Source organism: Carassius carassius, chromosome 24 (assembly GCF_963082965.1).
Source record: "Carassius carassius chromosome 24, fCarCar2.1, whole genome shotgun sequence".
Taxonomy (NCBI): Eukaryota; Metazoa; Chordata; class Actinopteri; order Cypriniformes; family Cyprinidae; genus Carassius; species Carassius carassius.
The window spans coordinates 26528884-26556560 of record NC_081778.1 but is presented as its reverse complement, the minus strand read 5'-3'; the positions used below and the strand labels follow the sequence as shown (position 1 = coordinate 26556560).

The following is a 27677-nucleotide window of genomic DNA, read 5'->3' as shown; positions in this document are numbered from 1 at the left end:
ATAAATTTATTGTCCAGAGGCCACAAATAAAGTGCAAAGTGCACACGTGTTTCCGTGTTACTTCTGTCATTACTTATGTAAAGCTCTGATGTCCTACTTTTTTCCGAATTGTCTGTCTCTTCAGTCACAGCTTGCTACTACACTTAAGAGCATCTCTGAAAAGTTCTATACATAAAACTCAGCTCATTTGGATTGCCAGACTGGCTTAATGTCCAACAGCTTTCCTACCATGATCATATCACGCATAACTTTGAAATGACACCAAAGTGTTTTTTGTCAGGTCTAGTGGTGCCGCCTCAGTTGCACCCTGGGATGTCTTTCCCGGCTTACTGCTGTCTGTATGTCATTGGACTTGTTTTGATAAGATTAAGTTGTCTCTGAGGATGTGGAAGAAGCTTTCACACATTGGCATTCCTCTCTGTTAGCATCCTTTAATTAAAGCCATTTCTTGGAGGACACAGTAATAATATTGAGGTTGAGCAGGTTTTGACAGCAGCTGATGATGTTGTCCTATCCTCTGGCAGTTCTGGCGTTTGCTTCTGGATCTGAGATGGGTGCTCTTACCTTCCTGGGGCTGGTGGGCATCATTGACCCTCCCAGAGCAGGAGTGAAAGAAGCAGTGGCGACGCTGATCAACTCTGGAGTGGCAGTGAAGATGATCACAGGGGATTCACAAGAGACTGCAGTGTCAATTGGTATGACATTCAATGTCATGTTATCCCTTTTCTGTCACATTGCGTGTCTTTTATTCTTCAAAGATTTATATAATTTACAGACATTTTCAACTCTTTGAAAATCTCACATTTTAGGCCTGGATAATTTAGCTACCTAAAAAGTCACAATCTATAAATAAAGGCATGGTTTATACTGTTTTGCTGTAAATGAAAACAAAGACTGATATATATTTTTTAGATGCAGCAATATAGTAATATGTAATAAATTAATATTTTAATAAATTAATAATTTCTTTCTACTTAGGTTGAATCAAGGATGTTACAGTTTGCTAAAACTAAAATCATATAAATATTTTATTTTATTTAAAATAGCTAAAACTTAAATAATTTAAACTATATAGACACATACAAAAAAAAAAAAACAATAAAAATGACAACAGCAAAATTACTAAAACTTTAAAGGTCCCGTTCTTCGTGATCGAGATGTTTCAAACTTTATTTAGTGTGTAATGTTGTTGTTAGAGTATAAATAATATCTGTAAAATTCAATACCAAGCGAGATTTTTAACAGAATTCGCCTACATCAAACGACCTATTTGGACTACATCCCTCTAGTTCCTGCAGTAATGAAGTCACTAAAACAGTTTTTTGACTAACCTCCGCCCACATGAATACACAAAAAAGGGGGCGTGGTCTTGTTGCGCTCCGACTGAGAAGAGGCAGAGCTGCGTTTGTGTTTGTCGCTATGTCGCCGAAATGCTGTTATTTTCATCTCGGAGTCCAATCACCTTTGTTTGGGCTTCCCAGGGACGCTGTACTTGGAGATGAATGGTTACAATTTATGTTTAACTCGGTTCCCGAAAATTATAATCCACATGTAAAACTATGTGCAGCACATTTTGCTGAGGACAGCGTCCTCAATCTCAATCAGTTTATTCGCACTCAATCAGTTAATTCGCACAAAGATTATTCTTGAAAGATGGAGCAGTTCCCTCTTTGTCTGGAGAAGGCGTTGTTTATGGACCACAACCGGTAAGTGTATTGTATTATTTAAGTTGGTGCGTTTAACAGTTTCTGTAACTTATTACACAAAGGGCAACGCTGTTTAGCTTTGTTAACTAGATGGTAGGGCTGTGCAAAAAAATCGAATGCGATTTTTCATGCGCATCTCGTCAGTAAAAATGCTCCTGTGATTATAAGTACATCTCCAGCACATGCTCCTGCCCACTTGCTTCTCAAAACTAGTCCAATCGCTTTACCAGGAGGGCAGCGAGCGCTCAGCTGCTGTCGAATCACAACACAGGAACCACTGGCACAATCAGAACTCATTACGTATTTCTGAAGGAGGGACTTTATAAAACAAGGAAGACATCAGACTGTTTTTATGACAGTGAAAACAGCGGTATACAGATAGGTGAATTGTGTGAAAAATACTGTTTTTTTTTACACGCTAAACATGTTCACGTTATATTGCACACTGTAAACACAATCAAAGCTTCAAAAAAGCACGAAAAACGGGACCTTTAAAACTAAAATGAAAACAGGAAGTATATAAATAAAAACTATTTCAAAATATAGGCATACTATAATATCATCTAAATTCTATTAAAATAACACTGGTTGAATCAAGTGTATAAATACAAAGATTTCCTTATACATTTTTACCTTTCAGTTTGGACATTACACATTATGAATCAACCTATTTTTAAATAAATAAATAATATTGCATATATTTATTCTGCTGCCTCTCTTCACCACAGCGAGTCGACTTGGCTTCTATACCAAAGGTTCTCAATCTCTGTCTGGAGATGAAGTCGACCAGATGGACATCCAGGATCTCTCTCAGATAGTGCCCAGGGTATGAGCATGCTCTCGTACACTCTAAGCTTCTACTCTGCACTGCGGTCCAAAAGTCTCACAGGGTTTGGACAGTTTTCAAGTCCACAAGTGTTTTGAAGGCAGTCTTATAACTGTGGCACACAAGATTTAGAGTATCTTTCATTTTTGAGTGATGATAAAAAAAAAGTTTTAAATAGATTAATAAAATAATTAAATCCTGAACATAATGCTTTTTTCTCATTTCTATCTGTCAATGTGTAGTGCTGTCATGAGAAGTGAGTGGTGCCATGAAATGAATTTGTAACTTTTCTCCACAGATAGTGGTATTCTACAGAGCCAGCCCTAGACACAAGTTAAAGATAGTTAAGGTGAGTACAGCAAACTGGTTGTTTGTGATCATACTCCACATATAAGCATGGGTTTCTTAGGCCCCGATCAGACAGAACGCGCTTTTTGCATTGAGAGGCACCTTTTTAAAATTGTTTTCTATTTACAGTGAGCATTTTGCATACTGTTTTTGCGTTTTAAGCACATGCTGCACCTCGCGTTTTTGTAGGAGCGCTCTGAATGCATGAATTAAAAAAAAAACAAACAAAAAAACAATTCTGAGCAGAAAAGCAACCGACATCATTCATTTTTTTTATTGTCCAATCGAATGAATGGAGAGGCAGGCCTTCCGTGATGAAAGTTTACAGTTGCTCGAAATGTTCGGAGACTGCAATGATGGAGGTGAAACTTGTGGTGCCTGTCGCGGTTTACCCAGAGCTGTATTTATTTAAAGGTTCAGCTAATATGTCTGATCGAGTGCTCTTTCTGGCTTCAGTCCTTACAGAACATTGGTGCAGTTGTCGCAATGACAGGAGACGGTGTCAATGATGCGGTGGCTCTGAAGGCAGCAGACATCGGTGTGGCAATGGGTCAGACTGGCACTGATGTCTGCAAAGAAGCGGCAGACATGATCCTGGTTGACGATGATTTTCAAACCATCTTGTAAGCATACGTTTTCTTGGGCTTTTTTGGCTTTATCAGACTTGAGGATATTGATGCACCTTATGATGAGTCTACACATGTCCTCAAGCCTTTGTTTCTCACTCTAGGTCTGCTATTGAAGAAGGGAAAGGAATTTACAACAACATTAAGAACTTTGTGCGCTTTCAGCTGAGCACGTGAGTTGGCATGCTCTCATTTTGATACAGAAATGAAAAATGTTTCTTTTTACATTTATATGTGGTATACATTGAGCCAGAAGGGTTGTGCTGTTTTTAGTTTCTCTGAAGATTTAGTCTAGATGAGCTTAAAATGGATATATATGGGGATCTGGTGAGTAAAAAAAATAAAAATAAAAAATAAATATTGTTCTGACATTTTTTCTGGTGGAGAGTCTCAAAGACATAGGCGGTGATGTTGAAATCATTAACTAATACAATGCTAAATATCTAACCGTGTGATTTTGAAAGTTTGTTGTGCTCCATAATCACAAGAACTCATGGTTTTTATTTCTCTTCGCTTTGGTTTGATTACTATGAATACACTAATATTCAAAGTTTGGGGTCTGAAAGATTTTTCAGTTCTTTTTGGATCACCAGGGTTGTGCTAATTTAAAAAAAAATTATATTGTTAAACATTTTTATTATTTAAACATTTTTTTATTGTAATATATTTTAAAATGTAATTTATTCCTGTGATGGCAAAGCTGAATTGTCAGTAGTCATTAATCAAATCTTTTTAGTTGTTGCATAAAAATTGCATTTTATTTATTTATATTATTTATTCTTCAACAACATAGAATTCTATATATAGATACTCATCCAGGTTATAAATAGTGTTGAAATGATCTCTTCCTTCAGGAGTATTGCCGCCCTCACCCTCATTTCCCTGGCAACACTTATGAACTTCCCCAACCCTCTGAATGCCATGCAAATCCTTTGGATCAACATCATCATGGACGGCCCGCCAGCCCAGAGGTAACAAAACCACTTCCCAGCAGATGTATCACCACCATTGATCAGGACTCAAATTTTAGTATATGAACATTGAACATTGCTTATGTCAGAATAAGAATGAACTTAAATTTTCTTTTCCTAGTTTGGGAGTAGAGCCTGTTGATCCGGACGTGATCAGGAAACCTCCACGGAACGTCAGAGACAGCATCATCACCCGCAGTCTGATAGTGAAAATCCTAGTGTCGTCCTTCATCATTGTTTGCGGGACATTGTTTGTGTTTTGGAGAGAGGTAGGCAGTATTCATCTGATGAGGCCTTCATGAACATTTGTGTTCTGCTTTGTTTTCATTTGTGTTCCATATGTATTCAAAACAGGCCATTAGGTAAATGACTAAACAATTTGTTTGCACTGTGCCTTCTTTTTGTTTTAGAAGCATCATGCAGCTCTGTTCATATATTAAATGTTTTTTTTTGTCTACTTGAGAATTAACATGGAGCCTTGGTACATAAGTGCTATTATTTCGCCTAGCCTCTAATTGGTCAGAAACATTTAAAACAATACTGTAAAATGAATTTGTTGTTTTTTTCTGTGTAAAGGAGCATCGAAACCATTCTGGAAACTCTAGTGAGTGACGTGACATTCAGCCAAGTATGGTGACCCATACTCAGAATTTGTGCTTTGCATTTAACCCATCCAAAGTGCACACACACAGAGCAGTGAACACACACACACACACACACACACACACTGTGAACACACACCCGGAGCAGTGGGCAGCCATTTATGCTGCGGCGCCTGGGGAGCAGTTGGGGGTTCGATGCCTTGCTCAAGGGCATTTAAGTCGTGTTATTGCTGGCCCGAGATTTGAACCCACAACCCTTGGGTTAGGATTCAAACTCTCTAACCACTTCCCCAGCATAGTAGTTAATGATGTACATTTTTTACACATTTGTACACATCAAGTACAAATTTTATGAAATAATTGCCTCCTGAAAGCTGCAGGAACAATGCCAAAAGCTTTGCAAGGAACCATAAAAGCATGTCCTAGACTTTTTTCCCCACCATTTCCTTTCAGTCAGTTTTTATTTTCTTTTTCTTTCAGCTGCGGGACAATGAGATCACCCCACGGGACACCACCATGACGTTTACCTGTTTTGTGTTCTTCGATATGTTTAACGCTCTCAGTTCCCGATCACAGGTATAAGCAACATCAAAAATGAACAGAAATGTTTATTTTCTCATGGGACATGTTAAGAACATGGGGGGGGGGTCTTAAGCACTGCCACCTGCTGTATGGATTGAGTCGTCATGTTTAAAAAGTTTAAAGTGTCAAAGTGCATTTGGATATCCTTTATTAGTGTTTATGTCACTCACTTTTTTTTTGTCATCCTGTAGACACGGATGGTGCATGAGATGGGCTTATGCAGTAACAGGATGTTCTGCTATGCTGTTCTGGGCTCCATCATGGGCCAACTCCTGGTCATCTACTTCCCTCCACTACAGAAGGTCTTTCAAACTGAGAGCCTCAGCATTTTAGGTATGCAACCAAAAAACAGGAAACCACAGTACACAACATTTCTCACATCATGTACAGCAGAGCCCCAAAAATTGTATGTAAAATGCAGAAGAAATAGATTCTGCATCATTTATAGGTTACAAAAATGCAAGAAAATGACATTGATCATACACGCTACTTGTACAGACCATCATCACGTTGCTTCTACTGAATTGCAAGTTGTTTTGAACATTCTCAAATCATCCTAGAGTGTCAATTTAGCTTTATTAATATACTATTATAGTGTTTATATACAAACTAACTGGATTTTCGAGTGCAGCTGTCATTAAAGCAAAAATGTTAATATCCAATTTGAATTCTGAAATTAATGTTGAAGCTTTTCTCAATTTGAGTTGGTAAAATGATTGCAAAATATAAAACCCTCTATTAAAATAATTTTTTATTGACATCTTGTGATTTAATACGAACAGTTTTCTTTTTCGGAGTGTCTTTTTACACTAAGTGCAAATAGCCCACCTTGTTGGCCAACGCCTGTTTACATCAACAAACGTGTGATGGGGAAAGTCAGCACTATAAAAGATGTCTGTCAGTCATCAGCTCCAGTCGTGTAGATGGTACAGTGCGAATCATAGTATTTTTGTATCCGCCTTTTGCCAAACTTAGTTTTTTTCCATTTTCAACTCTCATATCACATCAGAAAGGCATTTATTTTCAATAAAAATTTAGAAAATAATCAAAAAGTTGAAAATAACGTATCCGGTAGAGTTAGGGTAGGTGCAGGGAGGGTTTTATTGTCCCAATAAGGTGGCATCCATTGAATAATTTGAATTAAAATTATAATATACACTCAATATGTTATTATTTCATACTGTTTTATAATGTACTCTAATACTGTGGTGCAGATAATTGCCACTATTTGCAATAAGTAGTATAAACAGCAGGAAATCCTGCTATTTTAACATGGTGTAAATAGTATATTGCTATTTGCACTTAGTGTAAATAACATTTAATTGCTATTTGCACTTATTGTAAATAGCCTCTGTGGATGCCTTTCTTTTTTGTGAATTTCATTGACGTTTTAATTGAGTACTTATTGTGTTTTGGATGTGCGTGATTTGTTCATTGATTTCTGCACCGTCCCTTCCGTGCAGATCTGCTGTTCCTGGTGGGGCTCACGTCCTCTGTGTGCATTGTATCGGAGGTCATAAAGAAATTAGAGAGACTCAGAGGAGGAGAAAAAATGGCAGACACTGACGATTTCTATGACGTATGACACACATTGTGTCCCGTGCAGGAGATGGAGGGTGGGGCTGGGGCATGTGGTTTGGAATGTCGCTCAGACTGGTCTCTTACTGTACAAAACTGTCAGTCAAGTCCGACCTGTATGTACAGTTCTTTTTAAGGTCAAGACCAGGAGCTGATTGTGCAGCACTGAACTGGTCCTGACTGAAATGTCGTCTCTAACACGTGCTCTTGCCCGTCGAGATGCTTTGGTGTGCTGCTTTATGACTGTACTACTTCCCATAGGATCTGGACGAACTTTATTTATGAGATACTGTATCTGTCCCTACAATGGCTGTACTGAATTATTGATTTAAGAGATGTATTATGATTTTTGTTATATTATTATAATTATTATTAAAAGGATTTTGTGTCTTTTAAATCTCTTTTTGTTTAAGCATTTCTGGTTAGAGGTTTGTGGAACAATGAGGATTAATTCCTTTCTTAATTCCAGATTCCAAACTTGAATAATCATTTATTTTGCATTGGAGACTGTTGTAAGCTTGTGTCCTCTTAAACCATGAGTGGAAGGACCAGTGTTTGATGGAACGGACCACTTAAAATCACGTTTTGGGTCACGATGACACTCGGGTGCGAATTAAGACATACATGATGTGCTAAATCGTCACATAGTATACTTTATAGCATCATGGATGCCATATTCATTTTATAACACCATGAAACAGACACAGTTTAGTTTCTGATTTATAGTAAAACAACGCAAAGGATTTCTTGAAATCTGCTTTTTATAATGACTTTCTATTTGAAGATACAGGAACCCACAATATGATGGTGTTACCAGATTACATGGTCCCACTTTTTGATGACCTACAAGGTACATGCACTATTGGTTCTTATATTAGACTGATGATTAAAACAACTGGCTTGTACAATTACTTATCAGTTCCTCTGTATTTGCGTAGTATCAATAATATCTTGTTACTTTCCTTGTGTTTAAAACACTGGTATTAGGGCCATCTGAAAATAAAATGCTTTTGCCTTTTCACTTTACTTGGCTTCTCCTGTAGTGGTATTTATTTCCTCACCTGTTTGGTGCTCAGTTAGGTGAATGATTTGTTTTTTTAAGAGTTTAATGATGTAGTTGTCAGTTAAATGGATGCTTATTTCGGCTGTACAGAAATGTTCGACTAACTAGTCCTAACACCACCACCCCCCCCCCTCCACCTACCCATGCCAAAAAAACCTCAGTGCAGCCCAGCGGCATTGTCTTATTCCCATCTGCCAACACTGTATCTTGTTAATAAAGTACAGCTGAAAATGATATAATTGAGTTTTTGCAGTATGCGATCATGTTTGTCCTTTCTATTGCAGGTAGTGTTTCTTTATCATTACTTTGTCCACATTTTTTAATTGGTGAGATGCCCTTTCTTTGTTTTCTAGCATTGCTGTTGCTTTGGAAACAAACAATGTAATACACTAATATGAAGCAGTATAAAAATGTAATTTGAAGGGTTATCATTGAAGGGTTTTTTTTTGTAATGTTTTTAAGATTGTATTTATTTTATTGTGTTTTGCACAGCTGAAACCAGTAATCTGTTGTAGTCATTTCCGAACACAATTGTACAATAAAATTTTTACAAATAGAAAAAATGTGTATCTGAAATTGATTATTTAACTATGCATTTTGTAAAACATGCATGCACTACATTTTCAAGTCAAGTCCATTTTTATTCCATTCAAATCATTGAAACCCATGATTTTAATGTTTGTAATACCTAAATGCCTAACTGTTTACATTAAACAGGTTAGTGCTAGGCAATAGGATAATTTACATGAAATATAAAGGTTTAGACTTTATATATAACACTTTTTGTGCTTGTAATCTGTATGTGTAGAACAACTTGTAGTTACAAGTTGGAGTTAATAATACATTATGCCGTGATATAGAAATCTGTAAGGTTATTTACACACAAAATAAAGATTAAAATAGAAAAATATTAACATTTTATACTTCAATTAAAAAGCTTATGTTACTTAAAATACTCTGTTGAATAGGTTGAATTTGCATTGACGCAACCATAGTCTAAAGGCCCATTCACACCAAGAATGATCACATATTAGTGTCCACATCTGCGACTATAAATTCTTTACCTAGTTATAGCAGGACTGATTCTGATTGGGTGTCAATGTTTTTATCATTCATCAACTGGAACTGAAAAAGTGATTCTAAAGATAGTGATTCTTCATCGTTATCATTATAGTTATCATCTTTTGTGTGAACAGTCCTTAATTTATAAAAAATCCAAAGTCCAACACCTTAATGCAAATATCGTACAATGATTTTTATCTTAAATCAATAAATAATACAGGATGTTGTGATTGTGATATACAGTAGACAAGCTGTCATATTCTGGTTTCCTGGCATGTCTTATTTCATTTCCAATATAAGTGTATTAGTGCAAACATTTGCAAAGTCCTTTAAGGTCTACTTAAAGCAACTCCTCTCATATTTTTTAGAGGGATGATTAGCATTGCGAGCTTTAGACTTGTGTCTGGTACGGATGGTGTAGGAAATGTCAGGATGATCCTTGGCTTTACTTTTCCTTAAGTTCTCATTAAGGTCATCATCATCATCTTCATAGTCATACTCATACATCAGATGTTCAAAGAAACTGCTTGGTTCATCTATAGGCTGATTATGGCCATTGTAGTCTCTGTGTGTGTTCCCAACAGTTCTTTGCTCGAGCCCGGTTCTCATTTTCTTGATGACGTTTTTACCAATCAAGCTTTCAACTACATCCTTTAGCTGTTTGAAGAGCTGTTCGGCGCTCGAACCTCTCTCCAGCAGACTGTCCAGAGGCCTGCCTCTCCTGAGCTCACGGACGACTTGGTGCAACCATGTTCCACAGTACAAACTAAACAACAGGAGGACAACACCAGTGAACACTTTTAAAATGGCCATTTAGAAATCATTGTAATATGCAAATTTGGTAACATTTCGTATTACTATAAATGTTGAAAACAGTTGTGCTGCTTAATATTTTTGTGGAAACCATGGTACATGTTTTAGGGCTTCTTTGATTAATCAAAAGTTAAAAAGAACAACATTTATTTGTGAATTTAGAACTTGTAATCAAGGTAATGCATCCTTGCTGTATTAAGATTATTATTTTTTTATTGTATGTGTGTATACATGTGTGTGTATGTATATATATAACTAAAATAGCATTTTTTAAAGCATTTTAAATTACATTTGGGAGGCCACAATCAGGAAGCAGAATTTTTAACAATGGAAATCAAAATGAGAATTATCAAATCATGAAAGAAAGCTTTCAAGATGGTTTAGGAGTAATAAACAGATGCTGTACCTTGCAATCACTGGTTCAGACACCGGAAAACACAGTAAACTATTGAGACTGAGACTCCACTTCATGCAGGACTGCCACTGGCTGTATAGATGAGCCGTTTCATGCTCCAGATCAATCCTTCTTCCAGCAGTTTGTAGTTTCTTAGGTCCCAACAGCATGTCTATAACCCCAAACCAAAAAATATCATTTATTCAGACATTGTTTTATGTTATGTACTGGCTTAACACATTTCAAGAACCTCTGCAAAGTTTTTGTCATTTTGTGCCATTTAGGTAATCATTTCCTCATATCAGCATCACATGACAATGGTGGCATTGAGGTTGCTTTATTACTTTACTGCATGCTATATATCTTCTGGTAACATAATTACAATGACGTATGATAACTTCAATACCTCTTTGTCCTTTAAGTGTACTGCTGAACTTTCCATAGACCATTCCCAGCAGCAGCCCCCAAAGATGCATCTGGGACGGCTGAGGCTGTGCGTTTACTAGCCAGTAACGTGTCACAAATATTTGCAGATGTAGATCAGGTTGGATCCCTCTTAACATCTCAGACGACACACCCAAAGTGTCCAGGAGCACCTGAAGTCGCACGCTGAGTGGTTCCTACAAACATTAGAATGTCAAATATTGTAACTCAAACAATTTAATTCGACTTCAAAAGAGAGCTAAGACATCTTACCTCCCATAATGTTTTTAGCCGAAGTCCATTCATGGTCTGTATGGCTTCAACTTTCTGACTGCTTAGTTTTGTTTGCTGTCTGCAGTATTCCTCCACATAACACTTACTTGTGCCAGTAGATCTTTGTTCTCCCAACAAAAGTAACCCGTAAATCACCTGGCGTATGGGGCGAGAGGTTTCACTGCTACAGGGGAGTTGGAAATCTTCAACTTGAGATGTTATTAAAACCCTTTGATTCATTACTGCATCGATAATGGAGGAGCTCATCTTTCCCTCAAGTAGGAGCATCAAGGTGCGTTGAGGTAGAACTTGCAGAGGACCTTTACAAGTTGTACGGGGAATCATCTTTAATTGGAAGAACTTGGCAAGAGAGCCAGGGAAGAGCTTGTACTCTTGGATTCCCTTGGATAGTGCTTCTTTGGTGATGGCTTTTTCATTGTCAGACATCATTTTCAGCAAAGCACTTACAGCTACTTCTGGCCCTGAAAACTGGGATAACCAGTTAATCAAGCCATCAATGTGGGGATGCGGTGTGTCAGTAACTGAGTGCTTTGCCCAATTCATACATCTGATATTTTGCAGCTTCACATAATCATTGCCTAAGATAGAAGCAAAAACTGGTAGAAGGTTTGTGTTCATATTGAAAGATGCACAGAATTTTCTCACTGTAAAGTGTTTGGCTTGGATGAATTTTTGGTTTGTCTGTCTGTCCTGTTTCACGGTTTCCCACTGGAAATGTGTGATTGGCAAGAATCCCGCCTTGAGGTTGAATATATAGAAGTCACTGTCATTGGACAAAACTGGACAGTTCCACTTTTGAGCCAAAGCAGCAATTTCCCAGTCAGCTTCTTCAATGCACTGAACCAGCGGTATCTTGAACTTTTGAAGGAGCTGTCTGAAAACATTACCAATGAGAATAGGAAGGACCTTTTCTTTCTTCCCCTCAGACACGGCCAAGGCCGCATTTATTTTGTCCTGTTTTCGTTGCCTAATAGTTTCCCATTTTTTGTCCGTGTGGTCAGCTGCGCCATCAAGTACAACATAAGGGTGAATGTCACAGGCTGTGAGGTTCTTAAAGAATTGTGTGATCAACTCCTCAAAGGCGTCATAGTCTCCTCCATGCATCTGATCCAAATTATAGTCAAAGTACAGGGTGTAGTATAAATTACATCCATCAATTATAAGTTTCTTGTCTCTAAAAGCCCAGCTCCTTAAATCATTTTTGTTCCTGCTTTCAATGTAGGTCTTCAGTCCTCTGACTCCCATGATGACACAATCGTTATGCCACTAACTTTAACAATATGAAGTCTTCACTAGCTGTGAAAATATAATAAATAATTGTATAATTATTCAATTCTAATTATTTATTCATTTATTATTTACATTGCATAATGGCCTAAGTTAATTTGTATTATGATTTATAAAATGAATTAAATGACATTTAATATCAACTATTAAACATAAACAAATGCTTATGAACGTTATTTCAAGAGTGTCTCAGTGACAGCTACGGAACTTTCTTCAAACAACAACAGCATAAACAACTACATAATTGATCTGCAATGCCAATTGTCAAATATCGTTCTTTCTTCGGACAAGATTTAATTATAAAGTAACATGTTCAAGTAGAAATAATATTAAAGTGATTAAAAAGAACTTACCTGTGTGAAAGTGCGTGAGGCGTCTGTGCGATCTGAATATGATGTAGATCTTATTATACCAAACTGTCAGGAAAGCGAAACTCACAGTCTTATGACGTTAGGATTTACACAAAAGAGAAACTATGGCCTCGGGTTCTTAAACAACAACATGACCGTCATGGATACTTCTAACATAAATATATCAATGAATCACCTGGGTGTGTGTATGATGATACATCCCTGATTCACAAAAGGCAGAGCCTTTTTAGTTTTACAGAGACATGTGAAGTAACAAATTATTTTTTATTTTTAATTATCTATCTATCTATCTATCTATCTATCTATCTATCTATCTATCTATCTATCTATATTTATTGATCTATGTTTTGATAAATATACAGTGGTTGTAAAATTCTAAAAGAACAAATTATAAACTAAACTAGGTTATATTAGTTTATAAGTACATAATCAGCACACGTTAACTTTCATTATCAATACCTGTTGAGAATGAGAATCGTTGTTTCATGCTAAGTTTTCTTTAGGCAGGTTTGAGGCAGTTTATGCAAAGCTGTGAAAATAGCGTGCATTTTGAATGACAAATAATCTGCATTGCTATAAATGAAAAACGACACGATGTGATTTGGTTCAGTGAGAAGGCTGTGATACGCTTATGAGGTAAGAGGTCTCTTTATGTGGAGATATTTAAGATTAGATATTAGATTTTAGAGATGTATAACAGTAAGCCCAGTGAAGGACAACGTCTTGTTGAATGTAGCCTATATATATATATATATATATATATATATATATATATATATATATATATATATATATATATGTATGTAATTTTTTACAGTGATTTACTGATATTAAAGTGTCCCCATTGTGGGTTATGAAAGGTTCATATTTTGGTTTTGGGAGTCCCCAGCAACAGGTTGACATGCATGCAAGGTCAAAAAACACCTTGTCTTGTAAGTTGTAAGTTATACCCTTTACTCTATTTGTCTGTTGAGTTTATATTAGTTAGTTTATATTAATGAAGCATTTCAAAGAGGTATATGTATTAGTTCATTCTTATTGTTGAGTGAATATTTAAATTTAAATAAATAAATAAATACATTTATGCATTTAGCAGACGCTTTTATCCAAAGCGACTTACATTGCATTCAGGCTAACATTTTTTTCCTAACATATTTAAGATTTTTTTTTTCTTTTTTACATGAATAATTATTTATGAGTTAATTCTCATTAATAACAGTGCCTAAAAACAATCCTCACTAATACTAAAGAAACTGTTGTATAACAAAGTAGGCTAAATGTGAGGTTTCATTTAATGAATAATTATATGGTTGTATTTAGGGAATTAAATTAACACATTTTTAAGTTACCGGCCATTAAGAACTTCTAATAGCCAGAAAAATAAATAAATAAAACAAATAGGCTAAACCACCAGCTCAAGGCTGTCTCTGGACGTGACAAAGCAAAGGTTGCAAATCATTTTGTGTCAGCAATCTACTAGGGGTGTGCGATATTGACAAAAAAATAATTATCAATAAAGATAATTAGACAATATTTTGCTGAGTGTGTTACTGTGCTGACATCTTAAGGACTCCTGTGGAAAGCGGACTAAAGTTTTTGATATGCTTCATAGCAGTAATAGAAATAATCTTTTACAATAAGTTTACATTTATTTTTTACCTTTTATGGACATTTTTACCTATATAAATCCTTTTTTTTTAAGTGTGCGTCATCTTTTGGGTCAAATTCTTACATTTAGTAAGTCAGTTATAATAATAGTACATTTAGGCTATTACCAAACAAATGAAATAAGTATCAGCAAAATTAATCTTTGCAAAAGTTGCATATGAAGTGGCATTGTATTCACACATGTTAATTCAGCTCAGAGGAACATGGAATGCTTTAACCTGCAGTTACAAATGCATAATGTTTTGATATTTTAAACATAAAATGTTGAATACTGATATTTGAAATTATTTAAAATTGAAAAGATACATTAAATTAAAAATGCCAGAGCGTGCACTCTGTAGGCTACTGTTGGTGTGTTTTGTTTGGTTTTTGCAACAGCCTGGTGGTTTGGTGGGTGTTCATTTCAAACCTCGGTTGCATTATTACTTTTTTTAAAAAATTTCTCTTGTCTTAAAAGGTAACTAAGTTTCCTGAGTTCATATGAGTGAGTTGACAGCAACTTGATAATTAATGTATAGTAAATTAAAAGGTTTTTTTTTTTTTTTTTTTTACATTTCTAAGTACACTCGGTTGTTTCACTGCAGCAAATATATGCTATATAAAAACAAGTGCTCCTGTGGCTCTCACACTATTCATTTACAAAGTTATAAAACAAGCAGTGTACAACGGTGTAAAATCACAAATGATTTAATATGACTGACACATAGGGTCAAATGTTTATTTGTTTTCTTCTTCTCTTCCTGACTAAAATCAGGATGGTAATCATGCAGACTATTCTTCTGATTATTGCAATGATTGGCCAAGGTAAGAAATGCATCATTAGTGCTTTCTAAATAGAGCCATTCTTCATATATTGGTTTTGGGCCTATTGAGGCCTAATAAAAGGCATGTTCTGTTGACATGATATTAGTAACTCTTGGTTTAACAGGTCAGTCATGGAACAGCCTCGGAGACAGCTTCATCACAATATTCCCAGAGAACATAGCCTTTTACCATCCACTTAGTCCAGTGAATTCTCTCAACATCACTGCTGTCCTTCCCAACACTGTGGTGAAAATCTTCATCTCAGAGCAGTTGACATACAAAATCAAACCACCAGAAGGAAAGCCCGTAACTTTGACCTTGCCAGTGGATATTGAGGAATACCAATTTGGTGCAACTTCTCAGACTGTCAGAATCAGCAGCACGAAGAACATTGTGGTGCAATCAATCAGCAAGAAAGGAGACAGTGTGCAAACTAATGTCATTCAGCCTCGGAAAAATCTTGGTACAGTTTATACCATCCCCTTGCTGAATTACAGCCAGATGATCAATACTTTTTATCAATCGGCAAGAGATGTCAGCAAGAGATACAGCTCCTTCAGGCTGGTTATTGTCAACGGAGAAGATTTTATTAATAATGTTATAATTGTAAAAAGGTCTATAGAAAATAATTACATACTCGAACCATTCACTGCTCTCCAACTTCAAGTTGACGGGACAGAAACTGAGATTTATTCTGATTATGGAGTGGCTGTGATGCTGACCCATCCATGTGTAGAGACGGAGGAATGCAACTGCAACATGGTGCTGAACCAACTTCATCCCGACGCTCAGTGGGATAGCAGATTTGTTGTACCCTCAATACTCAACACCAGCAACGTTTGGCTACATGTGACGTCCTCAGTGGAAATCAGTGCCAGTGGCGGGGATCTAGAATCAAGTACTGTGGATGCCTATTCATCAAAACTCCTGTCCCTTCCATCTCTGCAGTTAGGATCCCAGTTCATCCACACATCGAATCCTGCTTCCCTCAGGCTTGTCAGTCCAGGCATCATCATTGAACCAATCTCACAATCTAAGTTCTCAGCGTGCTACCTAGTGCCTGTCAGCTCGACAGATGCCAAGGTCTTAATCATAGCAGAAACAAACTACAGGGACAGTGTGTATATAGATAATGATTTGCTTTTACCCACTGAATGGAGCACCGTCACCAATTCAGTGTACTCATCGGTGTTAGTGTCTCTTGATAACATACACGTCATTTGGCATCCATCCACAAAGATCGCTGTGTACGTGTTTGAGAAGAGCACACATTTGTATGGAGGCCCGGCTATATCTTTAAGCACAAAGCCAGGTAAGAAGTACAGTATATCTGGTGATGGTTGCTTTTTTTAAAGGGTGATGATATCTATATTCATAATTGATTCTTTTCGTATTATGTGGTGTATTATGCTAACATCAACACAGGTTTATGAATTGCTTCATAGAGAAAAATCTGTCATTACACTCTTAGAAATAAAGTTTCTTTATTCGCATTGATGGTTCCATGAAGAACCGTTAACATCCAATGGACACATTCCATCGGACAAAAGGTTCTTTATAGTCGAAAAAGGGTTCTTTAAATTATTAAAATCTTTATTTTTAAGAGTCTTTTTACGTTCCATCATCAAACCCCTATGACTTTAAAATATTTTAAAAATGCTTTAGTGTTTGTTGTAATATAATGAAAGTCAGTGGGGAAAGTCCATATAATGATTTTTTTTTTCACTATAAATACGCTTTTGTGCAATGGAAATGTTCCTTGAAAGACAAAGTTTCTTCATGGAACCACAGATACCAGTGAAGAACCAGAATTTTTAAGAGTGTTCTTTTTATAGAACTCTTCACTGAAAGGTTCTTTGGGGAACCAAAAACAGTTCTTCTGAGGCTTCATTGCAAAACTTTTTAAAACCTTTATTGTTAAGAGTATATGCTAAGTCTATATTTCATAAGTACTTACTCAAACATTAGTGTTGTGTTTGTGTGCATTTAGACCCTTTAGGCTGTGGATTTGTTACTCGTAAATTTGACATCATCGTCACACCTCAAACCTGGCCTGAATCCCATCAGTACTGTATGCTCATAAGTGATGAGTTATTCAGTCCCAGCAATGAAGCGGACCAAGCAGAGATGGCCGACATTCTGAATAATGAAGGTATGAATGAGAGGCTCTGGATCGGTGTGCGTCGCAGTCTGATGACATTAGATTGGTACCAGCAGAAAGGTGAAAGCTCAAACAGCTTGCCATACACTCGGTGGGGAAACGGAGAGCCAGGTGATGCTGTGATGGGCATGTGTGCTTCAGTATTCCCAAACCCAAACATGAATTTCCTTTGGGAAACTACACCCTGCTGTACTCAGTTGAAGTCTATCTGCTACAGAAGAGCTCGGTACTTTACCATCTCAAATGATTCTAATGGTTCAAAAGAATCAAAAGATACATAATAAAAACTGGCCAGGGAAAACAAGTTGCCAGAAGGTAAAAAAACAGGAATAATTTTTTTAAATTTTTTAATTTTTTTTTTTACAATTTATAGCTGTATACGTTAAATTATATATTTTTAATATACAAACCTCATTAACCCTCATGTTGTGTTTCAGTAATTTTGACCCAGAGAGGATTTTTAACAACAACTTCTTCATAAAAAAACAAGACAATGAGCAAATTGAACGACCTTCAAAAATTGCTTATAAATGCCTTGTTATGCTATATTGTTTTCTTTCACTTAGCACAGGTTTTACATTTCTTTTTGGAACTGATCGATCCTAGGCCTCATTGATCTGAGCGTACAAACCTCAGTTTTGAAATTAATATAGCCTGCATAGCATTGTGTCTGAAGTTTTTTTCCCCCAAATAAACAAACTTTCAGACTGTAAACTTTGTTGCATGCATTGTTTTTCTTTTACATTTACATTTATGCATTTAGCAGACGCTTTCATTCAAAGCAACTTACAATGCACTCTCAGAAAAAAAGGTACAAAAAGCTGTCACGGGGTTTGTTACCTTTTTTACCCCTAAAAGATACCTTAATCACATAAGTACCTTAGTACCTAAAATGCAAATACCAGTACCTAAAAGGTACATACAGTCAAACCAAAATTTATGCAGACACCTTCAACATCTCACACATTATCAGTTTATCCAATGTAGTTTAGAAAAGGGTAATAAAATATGACAATACATTTTGTCATCAATTTTACTTGTAGTCTGTATGAAGGATTTTTAGGTATAATATGTAACTGCGTACCTTATTTTGCTATACTCACATTCATAAATTAACTATAATTTCCTTCACCCATTAGTAAAAAAAAATACATAAAAAAAGGAAAAAAGTCAAATAATATCAGGTGTTCCTCCTAGGTGAAAGGTTTTTGTACCTTTTTTTCTGAGGAGTGAGGAATTGAGGGATGACTGTGCTGTGAGAATATAGCATGTGTTATATGACTAATAGTAATGTCACCATCTCATTATTCAAACTTGCATGGAGACACTAAATGTGTTTTGAATGCAAAATGGGTCTATGTCGCTGGAAAAACACACAAAAGAAGATTACCTTGCTCAGAGAGTGGAAGACCAGTGATCTTGAAGCATCAGGTAAGTCATCAGGTTTACATAACAGAATGTTATGTTAATACTGTACCAATAAGTATGTTTGTGATGTGCCTGTTGTGGTTTAAAATCCACTATGGGATTTCAGAAATAATATCTGTCTGATTCGAAACTACAAATTTTGGAACATTTTGAATTAAGAAGTTTAACCCTGACTCGGGCTATCTCAAGAAGTTAACGATAAACTTGACAATTATGCATGGGTTATGTTTGTGACTTCATAATCCATGTTCACTTTTATAGCACTTTTATAACATTGTAACATTGACATCAATCAGTTTAGTTTGTCAATTCTATTATTTAATACGACTGAATCAAAAATAAATATCTCCTACACGTAAGAACTGCACAGCTTCATGTTTCTCCCAAACTCTTTTATGTATTTTATTGTATATTACATGTATTGATTAACTTTTTTTATTTTAAAGACATAATTATTATCTCTGTTGGAAAACAACAATGAAAACATTAGAAAATCAGCCTATACTGATTTGTTGTTCTTCCAAAACAAACCAGACCAACAATCCATATTAGGCACATATTTCAGCACAGGAGCCATAAAAGAAAACAATAAAAAAATGTATGTATCAGATGTATTCATCTCTTTTTTTTCTAGCTTGGTTGAACACCAGTAGCTGCTTAAATCAACTGTCCTGAAAACCACAGAGAGAGCGTGATGCTGTTTCATCTTATCTTCATGTCACTGGTTTGCTCGGGTAAATCATTTTTCACATTTGCACAAATACACACTTACAAAGCTGATGTAGTTTCACTGAATATATAAAGGTTTTATGAGTCATTACGCAAATTGTTCTGTATTTTACTACAAAAAACTGCATGTAAAGGGTATTGTACAGTCAGTCATTGACAAGATGGTCAGGTCTTCATCCCATTTTGAGCTTATTTTGCTATTAAACTGACTGACTTTACATTCTCTAACTTGTTACACGGCTGCTTAGCAAATCAGTGGGCATGACATATTGATCCGAGTTCAAGTTTTTTGAGAAGAAAATGATACAAGAGAAACCAGAAAACTGTAGCAAACCTTAGGCTCACTGTGTAATGTTATATCAGAATATATCTACTCGACAGAGAATATCTATATCTGTGTAAAATTCATCATTTTAAACTGATGATTTGATAGGGCTGTCAGTGGAGAGCTATGGAAGAGATTTCATCACGGCATTCCCAGAAAACACTGCCTCCTACAATCCACAGGAATCCTACAACATGCTCCAAATTACTGCTTTCTACAACGACACCCTCGTCAAAATCACCATCAACTACACAAAAGTGTTTTATGATAAACTACGGTCTGGGCAGACTAAAATTGTGCATTTTCCCAAGTACAATGAGGAATTTCAGTTCACAAACTTCCCTCTTTTTGTCAGAGTCAACAGCACCCAAAAGATCGTGGTGCTTTGGCTCAGTCAGCACGGGAACAGCGTGCAGTCTAATGTCGTTCAACCTGTTACAAATCTCGGAAAGTGGTATTCAATCCCATTTATCAATTACAATCAGATGATGGCTTCCTTGTACAATATGGCAGATCAGTTAGCTCCAGACAACTGGAGATACAATTCGTTCAGGCTGATCATTATCAATGCTGAGAACTCTGTTAACTTAATCACCGTCCAAAGTATCAGTCCGGATGGTCCAAAAGCATTTAATATTACGCTCATGCCTTACAAACTTTACCAGTTCCAAACTAATGGTTCGGAGATTCAGTTGGACTCTTTCGGCAGGGTGGCTGTGCTGTTAACCCACCCGTGTGTAGAAACTACAGGATGTGATTGCAATATGGTGCTCAGCCACATTCTCCCCCGAAATCTGTGGGGTGATACGTTTCTTGTGCCGTCGGTGAAGAACCTGAATACAGCCTGGCTGCAAGTGACTAACACAACGAAAGTAGGGCTCACAGGTGTGAATATAAAAACTCAGCAGTTCAATTCTTCAGAGCTAATTCCCTTCCCAGAGCTCAAGAATGCGTCTCAGTTAATCAGTTCAAGAAATAAGGTGTCCATCAGACTTATTAGTCCAGGTTTTGTCTTAGAACTCATACCAGAAACCATGTACGCCGCTTGTTACCTGGTTCAGATGAACTCGACAGAAGGAGAGGCCGTTATCATCGCTGAAACAGCCCATAAGAACAATGTGTATATAGATGGCAAATTACTTCAGTTCACTAACTGGAAACCCATTCCCTTTTCAAACTACTCTTCAATATCTGTGTCGCTTAGTGGCACACATGTCATCTGGCATCCAACCTCCAGGATTGGAGTGTACATGTTTGAGACGATGGAAGGTGGAATTCCTTACGGAAGCCCAGCTGTCATTTTAAATGATGACCCAGGTAAATTATACTTTCTTTTTATCCAAGAGTAAATTAAAGTCAACATCAAATGATACTTATAACCTTTATTATCCCCATTTTAGGAAGGATGCGATATTATGTGGTTTATGAAATCAGGACTTGATTGAATTGTGATTGGATTGGAATTAGGATATTATTCTATGTCTGAATGGCACATGACATGAAATTGGTTTCAATTGCCATATGTTTTATATAATTATATGTTTACACATTTATAATGCATAAAATAACAATGCTACTATACACTACAGTTTAAAACTGGTATTAAAAAAAAAGTAATACATACTTTTACTCAGCAAAGATGCATTGAATTGATAAAAAAAGTAATGGAAAACACATTTACATTGTTATATGAAAGTAACTTTTAAAAAAAGGCTGTTCTTTTGAATTTTCCATTCTTTAAAGAATTCTAAAACCAAAATTCATCACAGTTTCAACGAAAATATTAAAAGGCACAGCTGTTTTCAATAAGAAATGTTTCTTGATCAAGTTATTTTAAGTAATAAAATTAGTAGTAAATATTAGTATTACAACATTACTGTTTTTACTGTATTTTGATCAAATACTGTAAATACTAAATAAATAAGTCTTTGTGTGCAAAAGTGGCTTTTTTCAAAAACATAAAAAATAAATAAAAAATTACCCCAAACTTTTGAACAGTAGTGTGTACAAATAATTGTGGATTTTTTTTTTTTTTTTTTTTTTTTTTTTACAGTTAAAAACTTTAAAAACTCAGTGTCCACTTTTATTTTGTGGAAATGACTAGTTCAAAAAAGTATATTTAAAAAATAAATCTGTTCCTGACATTTCCTTATAAACATGTATCACACACTTTCTTTGGAGTAAGAAAGTGAAGTTACATTAGAATGTGAATGAAGTCAAAATTCACAGTGCAGACTGTAAATGTATCAATATATGCTTGTGTGCTCACAGATCGTGATGGCTGTGTGGCAGATTCTACAAATTATAAGACCACTACTGATGTCATGACATGGCCCGAGTCCCATCATTACTGCTTAAATATATCTTACCAGCTGAGCACACCAAGCAGTGAAATGGCCCAAAAAGAGATGACCAACTTTCTGCAAAACAACATTGGTCCTGGGTATCTGTGGATCGGTCTGCGGCGCAGTCTGTTCACGTCAGAGTGGTACTGGCTGAAAGGCAATGACACAGAATATAGCGTGAGCTTCACGAAGTGGGCCAATGGGCATCCAGATATTCCCCAGAAAGCGTTGTGCGCTGCTGTGTCCAAAGATTCCAACAAGGAGTTTTCCTGGAAGAGTGTGTCCTGTTGTTCTAAGCTTAGGCCCATCTGCTACAAACAGGGCAAATATTTCAGTGATATTACCTTTAATACACTATATGATCATTTTAGAATTACTTACCCAATGGTGTGTCCTTGTTGTCCAAATTCTTGGCCTTTTATTTAAAGTTAGTAACTGCAAAAATAAATAATATTACAATAGTTATTTCATGATACTTAGGAAAATAAATCAAATTGCTTAATTATAAAAAGCTAACTGTCTATTACATAGCTGTTATTGTATTTTTGTTGTTTTTGTGAATAATATAAACCAATATTAACATTTCAAAATATGTGGATCTTCTGAAAACACAATTAAAGTATATATATGTGTGTGTGTGTGTGTCTGTGTGTGACAGAGAGCTATATATAATGGTTTAAAATACTGTTATTACACAAACCAAAACTGAATATCCTCTCAAATATAACAACTATCGAAACTTTGTCTGATGTAATGCATGGTGATCTAAAGTGAAGGCAAATAATGTGAAATGAGCTCCTGTTGTAGGTGAATACAAGCATATGTCACATGATCACAGTGCTCTTAAACGTCACTATAGACTCCTTCAAGCCTATTAGGTCTGATTCTGGTGCATTATGGTTGACTCTTACAGCTCACCATCGCCTCCATTCTGTGATGTCATTTAGGCAAATCAGAGATTGTGGCATTTTAATCACAGACACCTATAGACAAAACCAGGCAACAGTTAGCATTTTATTGTATTATAAACATGGTTTTGCTTGCAATTTTGGATCACTTGTGCTGCTTTACAGATTCAGCTGTTTTCAATAAATTTTCAAACTCATAATATGTTGTAAGTATTCACCTTTATTGCATCCTATCCATTTGGGACTAGTTTTTGTTTTATTTAATGCGTGTGTTCATCATAGATGTAACCTGAGCATCAAATGCAAGTGAACTTGTGCCACAATGTACTCTGCTGTCTTGTTTTCATCACTTTCATCATGAAATCAAGTAGTAATTTCAGGTAGTAATTTGTAGTAATGCACTAAATACCTAAGGCAAAATGGTTGCAATAACAACTGAACCAATGATTTTAAATACTTTGAGCAATACTGTTTGTTGTTTTTTGATGTTTTACTCTTTTGCATTGTGAAGGTCATTATATCAAATCAAGTAAGTCTTTTGTTTAGCCAGGATCCTATGCAAATCTGAGAGAAAATTAAGTATTTTGAAAGTCAAATGTTTCTAAACTAAAATAATGCCAAAGAGGTGATTTTTAGAGAGAAGAAGAGTACAGACCAAGACAGCAGGTAAGAGATTTTGTCGCAGTTAAAGGTGTTAAGGTCAGAATATAGCAGATGATTTCTGTAGATAATTGCTGGAGTTCTGAAATATATTCTTTAAACAGTGTACAATATCTGCAAAGAATATATATATATATAAATACAGTACACACAAATAGTTGGCTTGTGCTGAGAAATTATGTAAAAATAAATTTCTTTGTCTTGGCTGGTTTTTAATATTATTATTACTATTATCTTTAGATATCTTTACAAGACATTTTTGACATTCTGAGGTTTCAGAAAATCTTTTTTTTCTTGTCATCAGTTTAAATCACTTTATTCTAATTAGTTGCTTTATGATGGTATTCTGTGTTGCATGTAATTAAAACATCCATCTATACACATTAATAAGTTCCAGAATATATTTAGCAATCATTTTTTTTCCATGTGGTTTTTGTCTGTTCTTTCACCACTAGTGCACAGAGAAAGTTAAAGCAAGTTAAATCCATAATCATGCTTGTGTTTCTGCTCCTCGCATCAATGTTTCACCAAGGTAAGGGAAGAACTTTTACTATATTTAGGACAGCGATTTGGATAAAAACAAATAAATGTGAATTTAACTAATGATAACTAATGGTTTCCCCCAAATTGGGTAGTTTTTGTGGGCAATATTGTTGTTTCACCTGAAGATTTTTGAGAACCGCAAGTTATCTGGGATGCAGTTTAGCCATTTTCAAACTGATGTGTGAGTGATCTCATTCTCTGAACACTTTTATTTAAGGTCTTACAGTAGTGGGCTATGGAGACAACTTCATCACTGCCTTTCCAGAGAACATTGGTTTCTTCTATCCGTCTGGTACCATGAACTATCTAAAAGTCACGGCCCTTCATAAAAACACTAGCTTCACAGTCTTCTACAATGGCACACAGCAAGACCAATATATTCCAAATTCAGGACAGACCATGAGTGTTGTGTTTCCAAAGTCTGCTGAAATATATCAGCTAGGCTCCTCGTTTTTATCTGTCAGAATTACCAGTGACAAAAACATCACAGTGGTTTCTATAAGTCAACGGGAAGGCAGCATCCAGTCCCATGTCGTCCAGCCAACAGTAAATCTTGGCACAAATTATTTGATCCCTTTGCTGGATTACCGAGGGTATCTTGAATCTTTTGACCTACCTAGGCTTGACAATACAACAATGAGATACAGCTCATTCAAGTTACTCATCATCAATGCGGTGGACAGTCAAAACAATGTCACTATAGTCAAGCAAACATCAGCATCAGATATTCGAAATGAGACATTCAGTATGGATCCTTACCAGCTGGTCCAGTTTCAGACCAACGGTTCTGTTTTGAGGGTCAAATCGGGCAAAGAAATCGCTGTGATGTTGACCCACCCATGTGTAGAGACTCAGAGCTGTAACTGTAACATGGTAATAAATCAGATTCTTCCCTCACAGTTTCAGGGTCGGAGCTTTATCGTACCTTCAATCTTCAACAGTTCTGAGACCAAATTACTTGTGCTGTCAGAAAACACCTCCTCGCTATTTCACAATGGTAACCAGCTACAGGCTACTCCCTCAACGTTTCTGCCAATTTCAGAACTGCAGAAATCCCAGCTGATAAATGCAACAGAGCAAGTGTCCCTCAGGCTTTTCAGTCCGGGCATCATTGTGGAGTTGATCCCAGAAACCATGTTTTTTGCTTGCTTCCTGCTGCAATTTTCTTCAACAAATGGCAAGGCATTGGTGATCGCTGAAACAGACAGCAAAGATGATGTGCACACACATAATGGTTTGCTCTCAGTATCTGACTGGACTGCAATCGCTGGCACAAACTACTCTTCGGTTGTTGTAACCATACAAGATCAAATTGCCACAATCTGGCATCCAACATCAAGGATTGGTGTTTATATGCTGGAAGATATGTCTGCAAAAGTAATGTTTGGAGGCCCAGCTATACCAATCAATGAAAAACCAGGTAAGAGATCTCATTTGAAACAAATATCAATCTATCTGTCTGTCTAACTGTCTGTCTGAATTTGTTTTTGCACCATTTTGAATGGTGCAAAACCCTTGCTGGTGAAAGGCAAAATGAAAAAATCTGTTTATTTATTCATGCATTTAGATCTTCATGGCTGTGTGGTAGTACCTGGGGCATTTGCAATTGGAAAGGACACTCTGACTTGGAAGAAGTCTCGTGAGTACTGCATGATTAATGGAAATCAGTTTGCCTGTCCTGTAACTAAATCTGTGCTTAAGGACATGGCTGATAACCTGACCAAAGAGGATGGGGATGGCTGGATCGGACTCCGCCGCAGTTTACTAACTACAGACTGGTACTGGCAGGAGGAGTATGAGCCCCCAATCTCTGTCAATTACGTTCACTGGAAAGACGGGCATCCACTGGGCGTTTTGAAGGGCTTATGTACTTCAGTGTCCCTTGACCCTAAAAATTATTTCAAATGGAAAAGTGCACGCTGCTGTGATAAAAAGAAGCCAGTCTGCTACAAAAGGCCAGTTTACCTCAATCCTTCACAACAACTGTTGGTGACTTACATTTAGTGCTTGTTAGTAATGCTATTCTTTAGGTTAATTAAGTTTATATTGTTATAACAACCTGCATTTCTGAGCTGTATTTTTAATGATTGCAATGTTATATTAGGTTTAATTTATATTGCTACATGGTAAGATTATACAAGGTTAAGGTTATATTAAGCAGTTGTGTTGATATTTGAATTAAACAGTTTTTCAATTTACCATTGAAAGACATTGACTCAAATGGAAGCAGGATGTAGATCAGGAAGTTATGAATGCCACATCAACAATAAAATGTATATCATTAATAAAATGAACAAAATATTATAATCAACATGCAACCTTAAATTGTTGTATATAACAAATTGTGTATATAACAAAATAAATTTGTATAAAGCATGACATTTAGTGTCAATCTTGAGATATAATGCATTGTTTATTTATGCATGAAGTCTTTATTTGTGCCTTATTAATTTATATTCATTGCTGTCATACAGTGTTACGTAGCTCTTTCTGCTTAAACCTAAACCATCTTCATTTATGCTTATAACGTTTAAAAACTACACAATTTCAAGATATCTCCATCACTATTGGATTAAATGAATAAAGTAATTTTCATAAAATAGGAAATTTCACCATTAACTTGCAAATCTGCCACTAATTTATGTTCACTTGTATAACCCATTATGTTTTGATAATCTTCACTAGAGGCAGTGTTGAGTGCTTTTTCTTAATGCAAATTCTCATTGACCAAGGCTGGTGTGGGTATTTATAAAAGCACTAATCTGTTGGAAAGCCACTTTACAAGTATGCATGTAAAACAACTATATGACATACTGTACATTTAGGCTACTGATGGCTGAATAGTGAAGATCAGGATTTTGTCCTTTTGCTGTGTTTCATTGATGTTGATGTTATGATCAGTGCTGTCGCTAGACCCTTTTTTTACTTGGACACGAACGACAAACCCCGGTAAGATGGGCAAAGATGCCTTCTTTAAGAACAATGTGCATTTACTTTTAAACTGTAACAGATTCATATATAAATTTAAGATGATCATGGATTCTGTTATTAAAGGCAGGGTAGGTGATTTAGTTAAAAAAAAAATTATGCTGGTTAAAGTCTCTTCACATCCTGATAGCAATCACTAAGTTAAGTGGTTTTTATTTTAGGCTATTTATAT

The 27677-nt window shown here is 36.0% G+C and overlaps 5 protein-coding genes across 7 annotated transcripts in view; 4 read left to right on the top strand and 1 right to left on the bottom strand.

The window, feature by feature from the left end:
- Positions 1–8257, top strand: part of atp2c1 (ATPase secretory pathway Ca2+ transporting 1) — a 47614-nt gene extending 39357 nt beyond the window's left edge. For both annotated transcript variants that reach the window (XM_059508308.1, XM_059508309.1), the window contains exons 18-27: positions 525–695; positions 2435–2532; positions 2831–2881; positions 3337–3503; positions 3611–3679; positions 4361–4477; positions 4599–4746; positions 5560–5655; positions 5853–5994; positions 7125–8257. In XM_059508308.1, coding sequence (XP_059364291.1) covers positions 525–695; positions 2435–2532; positions 2831–2881; positions 3337–3503; positions 3611–3679; positions 4361–4477; positions 4599–4746; positions 5560–5655; positions 5853–5994; positions 7125–7246 — 1181 coding nt within the window. In that variant the 3' untranslated portion in view covers positions 7247–8257. The remainder of the gene's footprint in view (positions 1–524; positions 696–2434; positions 2533–2830; positions 2882–3336; positions 3504–3610; positions 3680–4360; positions 4478–4598; positions 4747–5559; positions 5656–5852; positions 5995–7124) is intronic.
- An 855-nt stretch (positions 8258–9112) lies between these two features.
- LOC132103309 (protein asteroid homolog 1-like) lies at positions 9113–13003 on the bottom strand. The gene is made up of 5 exons (XM_059508307.1): positions 12929–13003; positions 11268–12584; positions 10978–11191; positions 10584–10743; positions 9113–10130 (listed from the first exon to the last, which is right to left on the bottom strand). Exons 2-5 carry the CDS (start codon positions 12531–12533, stop codon positions 9701–9703), a joined length of 2070 nt encoding a protein of 689 aa, XP_059364290.1. The 5' UTR covers positions 12534–12584; positions 12929–13003; the 3' UTR covers positions 9113–9700.
- Positions 13004–15367: 2364 nt separating this feature from the next.
- LOC132103702 (uncharacterized) lies at positions 15368–18034 on the top strand. 2 transcript variants are annotated; one of them, XM_059508800.1, is made up of 4 exons: positions 15368–15418; positions 15543–16730; positions 17409–17570; positions 17636–18034. In XM_059508800.1, exons 1-4 carry the CDS (start codon positions 15370–15372, stop codon positions 17641–17643), a joined length of 1407 nt encoding a protein of 468 aa, XP_059364783.1. In that variant the 5' UTR covers positions 15368–15369; the 3' UTR covers positions 17644–18034. The 2 variants fall into 2 exon arrangements, with proteins under 2 accessions (XP_059364783.1, XP_059364782.1); XM_059508799.1 differs by having other exon boundaries at positions 17409–18034.
- Positions 18035–19211: 1177 nt separating this feature from the next.
- Positions 19212–22838, top strand: LOC132103701 (uncharacterized). Its single transcript, XM_059508797.1, has 3 exons — positions 19212–19741; positions 20170–21378; positions 22333–22838. Exons 1-3 carry the CDS (start codon positions 19702–19704, stop codon positions 22830–22832), a joined length of 1749 nt encoding a protein of 582 aa, XP_059364780.1. The 5' UTR covers positions 19212–19701; the 3' UTR covers positions 22833–22838.
- Positions 22839–23556: 718 nt separating this feature from the next.
- Positions 23557–26908, top strand: LOC132103700 (IgGFc-binding protein-like). The gene is made up of 4 exons (XM_059508796.1): positions 23557–23980; positions 24430–24506; positions 24735–25937; positions 26085–26908. Exons 2-4 carry the CDS (start codon positions 24467–24469, stop codon positions 26519–26521), a joined length of 1680 nt encoding a protein of 559 aa, XP_059364779.1. The 5' UTR covers positions 23557–23980; positions 24430–24466; the 3' UTR covers positions 26522–26908.
- Positions 26909–27677: the final 769 nt, after the last annotated feature.